At 32.9% G+C, this 15,832-nt stretch overlaps 1 protein-coding gene across 3 annotated transcripts; it reads left to right on the top strand.

Moving 5' to 3' along the window:
* The first annotated feature begins 13 nt into the window (after positions 1-13).
* LOC135794589 (lysophosphatidylserine lipase ABHD12-like) lies at positions 14-14,911 on the top strand. Of its 3 annotated transcripts, XM_065305917.1 has the most exons (8): positions 14-429; positions 8,631-8,953; positions 12,633-12,751; positions 12,811-13,110; positions 13,202-13,452; positions 13,536-13,697; positions 13,789-13,916; positions 13,977-14,911. In XM_065305917.1, exons 2-8 carry the CDS (start codon positions 8,766-8,768, stop codon positions 14,023-14,025), a joined length of 1,197 nt encoding a protein of 398 aa, XP_065161989.1. In that variant the 5' UTR covers positions 14-429; positions 8,631-8,765; the 3' UTR covers positions 14,026-14,911. The 3 variants fall into 3 exon arrangements, with proteins under 3 accessions (XP_065161989.1, XP_065161991.1, XP_065161990.1); XM_065305919.1 differs by lacking the exons at positions 14-429; positions 8,631-8,953 and adding an exon at positions 5,007-5,502; XM_065305918.1 differs by lacking the exons at positions 14-429; positions 8,631-8,953 and adding an exon at positions 9,837-10,593.
* The last annotated feature ends 921 nt before the right edge of the window (positions 14,912-15,832 follow it).

Genomic DNA, 15,832 nt, shown 5'->3' with positions numbered 1-15,832 from the left:
ACAAGCAGTCACCCAGTCGCCGTATCAGCTCATACTGACTGATTACCGACGTACGGTTTACCTACATATTTAAAACATTCAAGTGTGTGTCAAACGTCGCATTCCAATTGAATGGTAGACATGGTAGGAAAGCCCAGAAAGTGCAAATAATTCATAAACGTCAGCACCAGCAAGCCACTCGTGTAATCGGTGGAATACATAAGAGAGAAAACAGAAATTTGCACACCGGACGCCGGAGTCTTATTCGTCGTGTGTTACCTCACGATCGGAAGAAAGTTCAAACAAAATATCGAAACAAATGCGCGCGGCGCACAGTGCGCCAGCAGACGGTGAAGTGAAGTGAGCAAGGACCAGAAGTCGCATGAGTAGCACACCAGCCGCATGAAGAAAGGAGGACACATCGTAATTAATTTAAACTGGTGCCTAGAGGTGAGCATTCAATCAAATAACACAATCAATTCATTCAATACATTTGTACGTATGGCTTAAATGACTTAAGTAAGTTTAATTGCAATTATGCTACGTGTTCAGTGTTTGATTAATGAAAAAAGTGTCATGTTCGTCACTATATTAATCTAGTTGGAAGAGTTTTAGTGACGTGCGAATGCGAACACTGACCGACGAGTGAAAAATGCTTAATCATCACGTAAAATTACCGTTCGATATGGATACTCATCACTATGAGCAATCATAGTATGATAAGTAATAAAGTACATACAAGTTTTACGGGCGATTGTTAGCAATGGTTTTATGTATTTGCGTAGGTTTGTGCGATCTTTATTTGAGTACATTTATTATGTCTGCTAATCAATTGTTTACTCAGTAACAAAAGAATTTTACGAAAAGTATTAAATTCAGGATATAATTATTAGAAATTTTTAATAATAATTGTTGTTACTAAAAATCTGCAAAAGTTTTTTAATTAAACTGATTTTTTGTTATATTTTTGCGGTTTTTAATTTTAAATTAGTTTAACTTTTTGGGGACTATTTTTATTAGCTTAATTTTGTCGGTGTTTTATGAACAATTTAATTGAGGATAAAGTTTTGAAAGATTCATTATTCTAGCGGTAATAGTTCTCGAGCAATTAATTTTTAACTACAAGTTTCGAAGTAAACATGCCGTACGAGACTGATAATTATAGTTTTTGCTTGATTACTGAAAAGCGAATTTACATTTTTATATGTCTTTCGGGGAATATGTTTAGAATAAACTTTTGAATATTATTACGAAAGAATTTTGATGATAGCTGTTATTTTTCAAATGTTACCGAACAATTTTGCATCAATTTTATGCATTTTTCCTAAATGTATGTTTTTTTAAATTGTGGGTAACTTTTTAGGGATTATCTTGGAAAATATAATTAATTCACAGAAAATACAGAATTTAAGTGAGAACCTATATCTGAAAGAATCACAATTTTAATTTAAATAGTTTTCAAGTAATTATTAAATTTGATTGATAACTTTTGGTGACTAATTTTTTCAATAAAACAAGTTTCATTTTTATTAGCCTGGAAAAAAAACTTGAGATATGACACCTGTTTGGTAATCAATAGAGTTTCAATCATAAGTCAATAAAATAAACTAGACAACTTGAGCTAGACTACTACGAAAAAATTGAAAGTTATATGCATAAGTTCTAAAGTGCAAATATAATAATTAAGTAATCTGTCTGTCTGCGATTTTTATTTTAAAGCCAATGGACTCTCAACTTAATAAATTAATTACGCAATTTTTTAAAATGTGTATAAAAGTTAAATTAAGTCACGTGGAATTATGTAGAGTGTTAACCCAAAAAAGTATCACGAGATACGTTAACTTGTTTACACTTTCTCTGTGCGCTACCGAGCACAAAATATAAATTCATAAATTTGAAGTCTGATATTTTGTGGCATGGTACACTTTTCTATTAATTATGTAACTGAAAGAAACAAGTAAGTCGTGTGTTGCTAAAGCTTTTCGTTTGTGCATAACTTAATTTTTTAAAGTAATTAATGACATTTTGGTATTTTCTTATCACAGTGTGTTAAAAGTTCAAAAAATCGTTTAACTAAATGTTTTAATATTAAAAATTGACAAGTACTAAGTAGGTAGTTCACTTAAAAACCGTGACTATGTTATTTGTAAATTGTTAATATGAAATGAAATATTATTTTTTTTTTATTAAAATGCAGTAATTTTACTAATATCTATTAGATTTTGTACAAAAATGCAGAAATTTTGTTTACATTACAACAATTACAAGCATATTAATCTTCTAATAACGTAAAAATAGTTATAATATCACTTAGTTCAATATTCTTAGATCAGTGTGCGGTCACGTAGTATCTTCTTACATCTCCAACATCTATTTATAGACATTCATTTCATCAATTTTGATGGTCCAATCTCTGTAATCGCCCTGACGACATCATTTATGATACTAACACAATTGAAAATGTGATAATTGAAATAATTGAACTATTTGATCATATTAGCGCCACATTCCTCGTAAAGTCAAACTTTGATACTATAGACCTGTCTCACTGTTATAAATGTGATTTGTCATCAGGTTAAATTCCACTAATTAAAATACGAATATCATATCAATATGATATCTAGAACAATAATTTGAGCATTCATTAAAATATTCATTTGTATTTTATCGATGAAATAATCTTGAATAATTTCCGTTGACTTTTACCTGATCTAATATCTAATAATTGAATAATGCATTCGTTGATAATCTTTTTATAAATCTTTAATTATGAATTTATTGATTACAATGTGCATTTTGTGTCGTTTATGATATCCTAATCGATTTCTAATGTACCTGATATGTTTATTCTGTATTGAAATGCGCAAATATCGCGTGTATCTTCTTCGATTAGTTGTTTAAATATTAATAAGATGTGAATTTATGAGGAGTGTATCCTTAGCACGCTCTACTTCGCAAATATTGATTGTGTGAGAAGGAAACAGAGGAAAAACCGGACGATAGTTATGAAAGTCTATAAAAACAATTTTGTATTTCATCACTTTACGCAAGACGTCAATAGTATGTCGTATTCTCTTTGAAAATATAAAAAAATCAACTTGTAGCTGCGATGCTGTTCTGTGTATATTGGGTTGCATACCGTGACTACTAGTTGGAAATGAACGTACAAAAAGGGGGAAACTTGACCCTCAATTCAAAACATTTATTAAAGTTTAATTATTTTTGTTACTCAACATAATTAAATTGTATATTGGATTGCATACTGTGATTACTATTTAGTTGCAAATTTTGACGCAGAACTTGGCCTCCAAATTAAAAACATTTAGTTTGGGTCAATTTTACTGTTGCAAAAAGGTAAAATATTTTTTTACTCTGCGTACTTAATTAAAATCACATGATTTAAATTTTGATTGACACATCCTTAATTGGTTAATATTAGTTTTTATAAATCTGACTTCGGCATATATCAAAAGTTATTCAATTGTTTTTATTTGTTTACATTCTCACGTGTATGTAACGTATTATTTTTTAAATCATATTCTTGATGCAGTTTAATGATCTGTTTGCACGTGTGTAATTTTTTCAATATTTTTCATTCATACCAAACAAACAATTCAAAAAAATCTCAAAACATTTATAAATAAAGTAATAATTGCTATTCGGAAACACCCAATACAACCAACAGATGCGATAGAATTCTGTTCACATTTATCATGGGCGCAAACGTCAAACAGAACCCTCGCCTATCAAATATCGCAAACTAGGGTGATTTACAACAGATATAAATCATAACTAGCTGCATAATGCACTTTCACACACTTTGAATCCCCAGAACACGCAGGGAAATGCAACCCGAAGTAAAAGTATACAGAGAAAATCCGATTAAGAGGGTGAATGGCCTAAAACTTTACAAGGGAAACTGAAAACTCATCCAGGAGGGTGCTTTTTGCACAATAACAAAATGCACATCAAAATATGTTTTTGAAACAGTCATTAATATAAGAAAAAAACTATACGATCAATCAAAATTATATTAATTTACCTTTGACGTAAATCGACCGCGTTTACTTACAATCTTTTTAGTTTAATATTGAATACTCTGAATTACTGACGCGATCACGCTAATTTCTTGCTATTAAAGTCGTAATTAAACTCTTCGTCGCGTTAATAATGTTATTAACGTTTTGTTTTATTACCGATAATTGCAATTTTTCAAGTAAACAATTTTTACCGCGTAAATTTAAACATCAGCAAATAATAATTGCAAGAAATATATGTCGTTATCGCTTTTGTAAAAAGCAATGTTTATACTGAAATTACTTAAATTTCATAGGAATTAGCAGTGGTAAGGAAATTTTTATACAATTTGTATGTAGCAGTCTAGATAGGCAACCAACACAGCATTTTATATTTTCATTTTTTCAATTTCGTTGTTTTGTAATTGGTATTTGAGTCAATTCCTGAGAACTGTCAACTTTTTAACTGGAAAACTTTGGAACGCATAATTATATCTCGCAAATTGCGTTTGCACCTGGCGTGTCTAATCATGGCTTCGGCAGCTTTTGAACCGCACTAACAATCGTCAGAGTCAGACAAAACTCAAAAACCTGCGGCTTTTATGTCCGTTGCAAATTACGGAAATTTCCTTTACACTGCCATATACAGTATGCCCCAACAAAAAATAGTAATAAAACATAATATTATATGAAGTAATGTAGTTTTAAATATTCATTTTTTGTTTTATGGAATGTGTAATCAAAATTTGTCAATCGACTAGTCTTTACGCAACACTGATCGTAATGAGTTGATAGACTTAATAGTGGTTTGCACAAACGGTAGTTGCACAAATTAAAGTCATGAAGGCTGCATGCGCACACCGCCACACTCACACGCAGTAAAAATCACGCGTGTGTCCGAGGAAAAGTGAAATTCTTACACATCTTACATAAAACCTTCGCGCACGCGTCGTGTACTGCGCTGCGCCAGTAAGTCTTCGACAGTGCGCCGGTTGTGAAGCGCACTTTTTATCTATTTACGTTAATAAGGGTACAAGACTCGTGCAAATCGCCTAAAAATACAATCGTCGCAGGGGACACTGCCAATAATTCGCATGTCAAGGATTTTCCTGAGCGGCACAGAGAGCGTCGTGACACTCGCGAGTCATTCGGTATTTTCGCGCAAAACTAACGCGTAACTTTTCCGCGCCGATACTAACTGACCGATCGACAAATCAGTCAACCGTACTGCTGACCTATCAGTAGGTGTAGCTGTGAATTATTTTGCATTCACTTGCGAATCTATTCGGGTTTATTTTCGGTCGCAAACCTGTTCGGAGTCGGGAGTGTAACACGCGCAAGCCAAAAACTTCTCTGTGTTTACTTTGTGGGCTAAAAATAAAAATTAACACTAAAAACATTTAATTTTTAATTCGAGTGCATTTGTTGTGTTTGTGTACTTTTTATCACGAAGAAGGATGCTGTGGGAGAGCTATAATCTGACGCCGAAGCGCCGATTTATCAAAAGGTGATTGAACATACTCGTAATTATTACTGCGTCTTGTTTTTGTGCGGAAATTCGACTTTTTGCGTGTTAATATTACAGAAATATTTTATGTGAGTTCAATAATAATATTCCGTTGACGAAAAAGCTGATGAGCGAAAAACAATAATGACGTTTAATTTTATAGATTTAATGTAGACTAATAAACAACAAAATTTGATTAGAAATTTATTAGATTATTTATTTATTTGATTCGCTTTACATTGCAAGATTGACTTGTTATGTTCCCACACATTAATGGAATTAGTTGTATGTTTTGAAGGAGACCTTGAGCTTAGGTTGTTGCAATGTGTAGATTTCATTATTGCTAGTAATTAACAAATTAATATTATATATAATTAGACTTGTTTACGTTTGTCATTTTGAGGATTTCGTAGGTAAAATTACAGTTTTGGGCAAAAGTAAAACAAGCTGTATATGTTGTTCAGGTAAACTAATTAAAATTCGATTTGGTCATGTTGAACGTTACATTCACCTAATTCAGATTAAATTGTTGTGCAATTATTTTAAACACGTTAACATGTGGATACACTTAGTGTTTTTATGGAGTTTAGGTTAGTTTATAAAATAAGAGAAGAATTTAAATTTTGGAGAGTTATTGTAAATATTACATATATAATTGAATATCTTCTGGACTGCAAGATGAGGATTGACCAAGTGAGAGTTATATTATGTGGTTTAAATTGAAGAAATTTATTTAAAAAAAAATATTCTTTGCGTAAACTTGAAAACAAATAATAAAAATTAACATCCATACTCTCACAATTCCGAGTGACAATTAGTTATACTCGTAGTTTATGTTATTTTTACAAAAAATGACCTTTCAATAAGTTTTCTCACACTTTTAAATTTACGATCAAAAGTGTTCTTAGTCAATGGAAGCAATAAAATGTTTAAGTACAATTTAAGTATCCTAAGTATACTATCTTAAAAACTATTAACCAATGTACACTATTGACCGTCTAAAATTAGCTCGGTATGCTAATCAGACAATTTTTTGCGATATTTTTTTCTATGTAAGGAAATCGTTATAAATATGGCACGTGGTTAAGTAGAAGTGACGTTTGTTACGTTAATAAACACACATCTATTATGTCACTTCGAAGAAAGGCGTTTAAACACTTTGGCAATGTGTGCAGCTTGACCTGGCTCGCTTCGCCGCCGGTTGCGCATTCGCGGATCTCGTCGATGAATATGCCATACGCCGCATACACATCTGGACACTGTATAAATATAAGTCGCGCATAGCAAAATCGAAAAACTTGCGAACTTTTGGCCGCCGCTTTCTCCTCGCAATAAAACTAAAATTAAAACGTGCTCCTATGCAATCACGACGCAATCGCAGTCACTGTGTAAACATTATAAATTATACATGAGATCATTGATTGATTTTACATAACAAATAAAAAATTATAGCGCAATCCGGCATAGTTTTTAAACAATGCATTTTTGCAAAATAATAATCTTCGATTTAAATTCATTGCCACTGGGTTAGGCTGGGTTAACCTGGGTTAGGCTGGTTTAGGCACGTGCGGTGCCCTGAACACGAGTCACTTCTACCGCTGCCCTTGTACGGTGCCCTGAACACGAGTCACTTCTACTGCTGCTTTTGTACGGTGCCCTGAACACGAGTCACTTCTACCTCTGCCCTTGTACGGTGCCCTGAACACGAGTCACTTCTACCGCTGCCCTTGTACGGTGCCCTGAACACGAGTCACTTCTACCGCTGCCCTTGTTCGATGCCCTGAACACGAGTCACTTCTACCGCTACCCTCATACGGTGCCCTCCTAGGTACATATGCAATCAAATATTGTTGGAAAAGGAACTCGTTTGATGTTATTCAATTTGTTTCCAATTGCTACGCTTACCGATAGGTGTTCATGCTTTATAAATAATCACTCAAGATAAACAACCAACAATCTATTTATTGTTACTAAACGCCCACGATGGCTACCGAATTAAAACGGCAACCTGTAAAAATTGGCAATTATTTCCCAATCATTTTAGCACCTCGTGCGTGCAAAATAAAATATTTTCGCCTCGAATGGGGAAAACCGAATAATGAGGGTACTGATTGTATCTATTCATAGTAATTGCATATTCGTATTAGTATCGAATGTTTTGATAATTTTTTCTACGTCAATGCATATCATTATGTAGCGTGTTTGTGAATGATACGGAGAGTGGAAGGTACCACAAACGTGGTTATCGATTTCGTCACTTGATATAGTATTTTATTGACCAACTACTCAGGTGATAGTAAAATAGAGTTTATGACGATGAAGTTACAATCGTCTGTTATCTTTAAATATACACAACGTAGCTTTGGATGATGCAATAAGGAAATTTTACTCTAATGTAATGCAATAAAGTTAACAAACTACGTTTTACGTTTGGGTAGGTCAGCTGAATATCACTCGGAGTTGTAATAAACAATCAATTAACAAAATGGTGTGTTTTTAATTATTGCAAAGTATATTAGGCGCAATTTAAAAGGTTCATACGTTAATCTTAATTATATTCAACTTTTTATGGCAATTTTATCCTCTTTTTGCGTGTTTTACGCAAGTTTAACGAAAACACTCAAATCACATTTCGTTGTTGTCGCGAAGTAATGAAATATTCAGGAAATATAATATCGATCCGTTATATTTTTATCCCGGAATGAATTTTCTACTGTTCAACAACAATTCAACAATTCACTGTTGGTTTAGTCTACGTTTTAATGAAATTTTGCGAAAATATTTAAATTTATTTGCGAATCTTTGCAATATTTATTATACAAATAAAATGAAACGTATGCTTATGTTGCAATATTGAATTTGATACTGCACTGGAAAGTTTACAACGGTTTGAGTTTTTTTTTGTTTTTTGCTGAAAAAACAAATTTTTCGTATCCTCAAAGTAAAAATCGACTATATTTCCGGTTATGATTAATGATTGGTAGGTAGTAATGTAATTTTAATAACGATAATTTACTGACGTATGATTAAGCATTTTTTATTCGACGTAAAAAAATTGTCATCTTTTTATACACAAATTTTTCTTCTATAATAATATCTAAATGTAATTTTTCTATGTCCGTTTATAGAATTTTTACTTGTCGAAACAAAAGTTTTGATCGTTTTATGAAACGTGAAAAAAACTTGGATTGGCACAAACGGGTCAAAATTTATTGTTAGTCAAAAGAAAAAAAAAGTAAGGTAGACTTGAGACAATAGCCAAAATGACCAACTGGACAACAGGCAGCATCGCCCAGCACAAGCAGAAGTCGAAGGAGAAGTTGGACGATGTCTGGGTGACTAAACTTTTCAATTCGGATGCGAATAAGGAATTCATCGAACATCTTATTTTTACCGTCAAGTTTGGTTCGGTTGTGCCTACGCTGCTGGTTGCTTTATATCTTGCTAACACGTAAGTATACGGATTAAAAATTAGTAAAAAATAACTAATCGAATAGAAAGAATATAAAATGAGGGACAATTTTTTTTACTTATTTTCGTACGATTTGACTTGATTTTGGTTTACCTACATTTTATTCAAAGTATTACACCGTCTAAAACTACATTGATATAGAAAATATTGAGGTAGGTAGATTATAACTCAAGTCGTTTTGTTCCTTTCCCAAAACCAGTTTTGGAAATTCGATATTTTGCTGTTACCATGCGCAAAAAAGCGGGTCGTTTATAATACATCAAATTAAATAATTATTTATTTTTTATGAATACTAAAAACGAATAATTTAGGTGAATGAATGAAATTTTTTCATGCCTAAAATTTCCAAGTAATAATTACTTCAAAGAAAAAGAAAAACGTACGAGTACACCGACCAAAACCAAATAATTTCACCAACCGAACAGCGACCCTCATTACTTTTTCTTAGTAACTAGTTGTTTCTTAACATGAACCCCCCTGGCACCCATGGGTGGCGGTAGGTAAATTGTATCGCCCGACCGGTCGGCCCGCCACGATTGGAACGTAACAATCGCGTGATGTGCACGCGATCGTTGTTGCGACGGCGCTACCGGTGCTACCGTTCCTTCCTCTACACTACGTCACAATATACGTAGCACCTGATACACGTCTACTGATATACGTAACACAAAATGCGAAAATCTCTCCGCACATAGCTAGGAAGTATGCAACTTATCCGTTTACGAGCGGCGTAGCGGTGATTCGCATAACTTTAAAAAGTTTTGTTACCGGCGTTACCATAGGTACCATCGTGTACATGTGGTTGGTTAGCACAGTTATCGCCGGCCAGTCACTCGCACCTTGCGCTCGTAGCCATAAGCTGTCAGTGGCTTGCCAGACATTGACCAAGCCGGCGAATATTTCGGCGGTTTCGCGAACACACCTCTACTGCTACCTTCGAATCAGACGCGTTTGTGGATAGAGTGCGCTTCGTGCGCATCACGAAGGGGTCTCTCCCGAAACAAACGCACAAAACGTGCGCGTTGTGCACGGCTATAAATCATATCAAGTTGCACCAGCGTAACAATAACTCAGATCATCGTGCTGACGCCCTTCGTGCGAATTGCACCACACGTGTGCCTGTAATTCGAATCAAATTCGGCTGCGAATCAAAATCTTCCACGCTCGTGTTACTTATACCAACATAAAATAAATCAATAATTCATTTGACTATAACAGTGCTCCGGTTTATTTATTTAAAGTGTCGAGTTGGCCTACAGAAGCCGTGAACAATATATAACTTTATTTTGATAAGGTTTTAATTCATACTCGTGGTGTTACTGACGCTGAGCATTCCTATTAGTGCAGAACTACTTACCTCAACGACGTGTTTGGCCTTAATTCGATTTAATTGAATTAATGAGTTTTTTTACCGCTTTATTATTGACGTTATAGTTAAACCAGTGAAATTTTCTGTGATTTATTAAATTAAAATTATTATCATTCTTCATCATGGCGTTCGAATGCGATAATAAAGCGAAGCATAGTGTTATACAAATGTGTAAAGATCTGCAATACCACGTTGTTGGGATGCCGGATGCGTGTCCGCGGAAGAAAAAAATTTACTTCTGGTCGAAGAGGTAATTTTTTATAATTTCTTGTGACAATAAGAGGTAATTGAGGGGCTTTCATTCGTTGTTACGCAGTGACGCTCTCTTGTTAATTAGCACACAAAGGAGGAATGAAGCTATAAAAGTAATAAAATATAATAGATACGAATTGCTCATTGAAATTGCGGTTGGTATGTGTGCGTGTGCATTGTTACGCCGGTTGGAAGTGATTGCATTCAATCAGTCAACAATCACGTTATAAAATATATTCAATTGATTTCTTTTGCATACAAGTATTTTTCATTTGCATTCATGTAATAATGTTTCATAATTATGAAGAGAAAGAGTGTAAAAAGTTGTTTTTGGATTTTTATTCCTGTGACAAACTGTAATTTTAATGAAATATAAAAAAAACATAGTTTTTGTAAATATTTACAAAGATCAATTAATACTAAACTTGTAATTTGCTTAATAGTATTTATTTTTAAGTTTTGTTATTATGAAATTATTAATTACAGTTATGAATAAGAAAATTCATTACTTCATTAACAAAAACGATAATTTAAGCAATTTATATCTGTATGGTAATTAGTATTTAAATAATCGCAAAAATTTATCAATACTGCGCAAGTAGTAGATATGCTTAATTTTTCTGATATATATTTCAAAACAAAATTTCATTTGAATTTTAAATTTGACTTTAAAATTCAATGTTTGTAGATTTGGTGGAGGCGCCTATTTTACATTTTATTAATTCGAGTCGAAGATAATTAATTAAAGTGATAAAAAGTCGCGTTTCAATATTTTGATTTTTTAAATATTTATGTATGTATGTAAAAATATCAAAATTGGAGTTGCATTTTTGTGATAATTTAAATTTCATTTTGAATTCGAAATTTCCATTTCATTCATGATGTGGAAAACTCTAAGCTATCATAACTATCAAATATTTATTCTAGTAACAGCATATTTATTTTTGTTTTCATCAAACATCCAACCTAATGTTTACCACCGAAATATTATCTATAAAAAATCCTTGACATTGAAAATGGCGTGATTTCCAAATCGCACACGTTCCATAAACACGTGATTTGAAATTACAAGCATTTTGCAGCATTATCATCGAAAATCACTACAATAAATGTCAATCGCCGTTTATAGCACTGCACATTCATTCCGCGTGCTACAAATTCCGTGCAATTAACTAAAGAGTTCACGAATAGGCGAACAACACGAACTACAAAATTGCAGGTACGAATTGAACGATAATGCGAGCGTTTATTTAAAAAATGCAAACTTTTTGATTAGAGGTTGTCGCCAAGCGTAAAGTTGTAATTTCTTCCGCGTAATTGCACCTTACGATATCTTACTAAACATAAATTGATGTAATTTATTTGTTATGTTTCTTTTTGTAGTCACGTGCTAATATTTGATTTTGATGTGAATGTTATTAATCTCACGCGAAATGTTTATTTATTATTTATTGATTTGACTTGTGTGAGAAATCTTTATAAATGAATGGATGTAACGTCATTTTTAATCAGTGTTGATAACAATAATTCCTTTTCTTTCTTGTGGGAGCCATCCTCTGACGTTTTTAATTGGTAATTTTTATTAGTCCCACCAGTAATGATAATAACCTCCATTATCGTAATGTGGTTACCCAATGCGCTTATCATGTTGCAATGTAATCAGTCCAATTTTGCGAAACACGTGATTGAAAGCTTTCTGATGAATTTTCCAACTTCCAAGAATTGCATTATCACAATTTGATTGCATATTCATCGAGCATGAAATTATAAAACTTTGCAATCAAATAAACTTCGGCATTTATATGAGCTAAAAGATAATCTTTGATCGTTTTTTTAATAGTCTAATAAAAGTTATATCATTGCATCAGCTACGGTCTTAATTTATTATTGTACGTCAATAGGATAATTATATCGTACCGAAGAAGTAAATATTTATACCTACCTCAAACGCACGTCAATTTCAACAGACGTCAATCCAACAAAAATGTATCGATTTGTTCCCGATGTTAATTGCATTTTTTATTTTCCTATTTTCAGATTAAGCCTATGGACATTGAAGCTTTCATTGGTCATATTCTGCTTAGTGTTTGTGATAGCACCATTTATTTACAAATATCTCTATGCACTGCAACGTAGTCTGGTGTATTTAAATTTTGGTAAGTTTATCATAATTTGTTTTCATTCTAACATAATGTAATAATAAAAATTATTTTAGTGAGCTGGCCAAGAAATCCAAACTTTAGCGATCCGTCCGCATATAAAATCGAAGGTGTTCGCAATCTTTATCTAACTACCGATGAGGACGTGCGGCTTGGCGTGTGGCAAATTCTGCCGGAAGATCTCGTGAAAAACGACACTGACCTGACAACGGAGTATTTCGAAGACGCACTCAAGGACGGGCGCGATGTGATCATTTACAACCATGGCAATTCGGGCCATCGGCTCGCTGAACATCGCATGGAATTGTATCACTTGCTGCGCAAGAAGTACCACGTTATTTGCTGGGACTATAGAGGTGAGTAACCTTACGATTTAATAGTAATCAATGACTCATTATTGTATCTACCTAACATGAATGTTATTACATATTTTATTTATATTTTAAGGGTACGGAGATTCGTCTGATATTGAACCAACAGAAACTGGACTCGTGAGTGATGCGAAATTTGTTTATAAATGGGTTTTGAACCAAACAACTAGCAACATTTTCCTTTGGGGACATTCTTTGGGAACTGGTGTATCCACACATATGTTGGGAGACCTTTCAAAAGAAAACATTAAGAAACCACGCGGGTTGATCTTGGAGAGCCCTTTTAATAGTTTCACAGACGAAATTGCGGAACATCCGTTTGCTAAAGTAAGTAAAGTGTTAGTTTGTGCTCCATAATTATTTGTAATTATTATTTTTAATAAGTAAAGTATTAACACAGCAATTTTTAGCTTTTCAGACCGTTGCCCTGGTTCCACTACACGATCATCGATCCGATGTTACAGAACGGTTTTGTTTTTGCCTCCGACAAGCATATTATTAAAGTTGATTGTCCTATTTTGATTCTTCATGCGGAGGACGATTTAGTTGTGCCTTACTCGCTCGGAAAGAAGGTAATCATCGAGCATTTGTTGCGCATCAATTACGTTTAATTCACTTATAATAAAATTACAATAAACTATAATTTTCTTTCTTGTATAACAGTTATACGAAACAGCTCAGGATTTCCGACGATCAACTCAGGGAAATGTTACATTCGTCGGTTTTGAGACAAAATTCAATTATGGTCACAAATATATTTGCAGAGCACCAGAATTACCAGAAATGATAGAGTAAGGAGACTGATTTATGCTTCAAAATGATAAAATTTTATTTATATTTTAATGTTTTAGCAACTTTTTTATAACAGCCGCCAAAGAATCCGAAGACAAAAAATTGTAAATACTTTCGGATAAACAATGGAGGAAGCCAAGTGAATCTCTAGCAAAAATTCCTATACGACAAGCAGAAGGCAAGATGGCCTCACTCAATTGCATCGAACGTTTTAGTCAAATCAATTCATTCCTACATATTTGCACACTTCTCTAGTAGTTATCAACGTAACTAATTTACCTACTTAACTTCTTCACACTACCTCTTCTCTATTCATGTTTATGATAGCCGTGTTTATTATCCAGTTGGCATTAGTTGAAATTCTCAGTGAGAACAACAGATGAACCACGTTAATCAAAAACAATTGACATGGCATCGGGTAGGATTAAATGAATATGAATCACAGTTACTGCGGCTGATCTATCGGTGATGATATAAAGGTCGATCTATATTTAGTGAAGTAGCTAGATAAATTTTTGCGCGCATACTAAATAAAAACTTGTGATGTAATTTTTTTTAATGTAATATGTATGTAGCACCAAATGACATTTCTAATGGCCGCGCTCGCAATTACCAAAGCAAGACATTTATTTAAGGTGAAAGATTACACATTGTAAATTGTAATTGCGACTGCGACGGCCTGAAATACTGTGAAGAGGTCCTAAATTGATTTAGGATTACGATTACCAATATTTAGATAGATCTTATAGCGTGTAACACTAAACTAATTGTAGTGAAATAGGTGAAAGTAAACGATTGTTTTACGTACGTATTGAGGTATTATTAGAACAAATTGTCCGCATTGTTTGTGATTATTTATTCGATTATTTCTTTTTTGATGGATGATTCTGCGATTAGTTTTTGAAATTGTTTTTCTAAAGGTAAAATTGTAACTTTTGTTATTTGATTTCTGAAATTATTGTGAATTGTTTTAAAATTAAGAAGAAAAAATCAATTATGGTTTATTATTTCCCATTTACCCTTAACTATTTTTAAAATACTGCTTCCATGGAAACAGCAACCTAACTATTTGTAGTATTTCACTGCCAGCTCGTAATTTTCTGCGAAACACGTGTTGAAATAGTGTGGAAATATTAGTTTTGAAACAATTGAATAAAATATTCCGACAAACTGATACCGTTAAACAGCGTTTATGTACGGAAATCGATCAAATATCCGGATTATTCATGAACAAGTGTTGTCATTTAGTTCAATGTATGATTTATTACTCATAAGATATACTTTCCATGTGCGTAACAAGAGACCTCACCTAAATTGATACTGATTTCTTTGAGAAATCACATTTTGGAATTTCCCTTCGCAAACTTTGCTTTATGTAATGTAAGCTAACATAAAAATGATGAATTTTGGGAAGATCATCTAAGTGCAAGTGCGTCACTCAAATCAGTGTGTGGTAGATGTCACTGAAATGATTATGAGTCGACAGAATGCGGAATTCAAGTGTTCTAAAATAAACTTTTTGGCTTTGTTCTGAGCAATTATTCTAGGATCCAAAATTTATTCGGATTTATTACACTGTGCAAAAATATTAAGATTTCAATATTTGATAATCGAGTTATTTTTTAATGAATCACTTTATTATCTATGATAAAATATTTAACAATCGGTGACTAATAGAACTTGAAATGTTTATAACTTTTACCCTTTAACATCTCATTTAGATCGATCATGTTGCTCTAGATGCAACAACGATAATAACAAACACAATAATAAACTCCTTTAATTGTGTTCAATTTTGTTTGTGCTTCGATTATGATCGTTTATTCTGTTTAAATTGCATAAAAATTGATAACACAATTTTTGATTTCCTTGTGAAAGTTTTTGCTCTGATATTTTTTATGTTTATAAAACATGC

This window comes from Atheta coriaria, unplaced genomic scaffold (genome assembly GCF_025399875.1).
Source record: "Atheta coriaria isolate IRGN ID8LTWV9N9 unplaced genomic scaffold, Caltech_Dcor_3.1 hic_scaffold_6_pilon, whole genome shotgun sequence".
NCBI classification, from domain to species: domain Eukaryota; kingdom Metazoa; phylum Arthropoda; class Insecta; order Coleoptera; family Staphylinidae; genus Dalotia; species Dalotia coriaria.
Note: the sequence above shows the minus strand (reverse complement) of the source record. Positions and strands in the feature narration are given on the sequence as shown.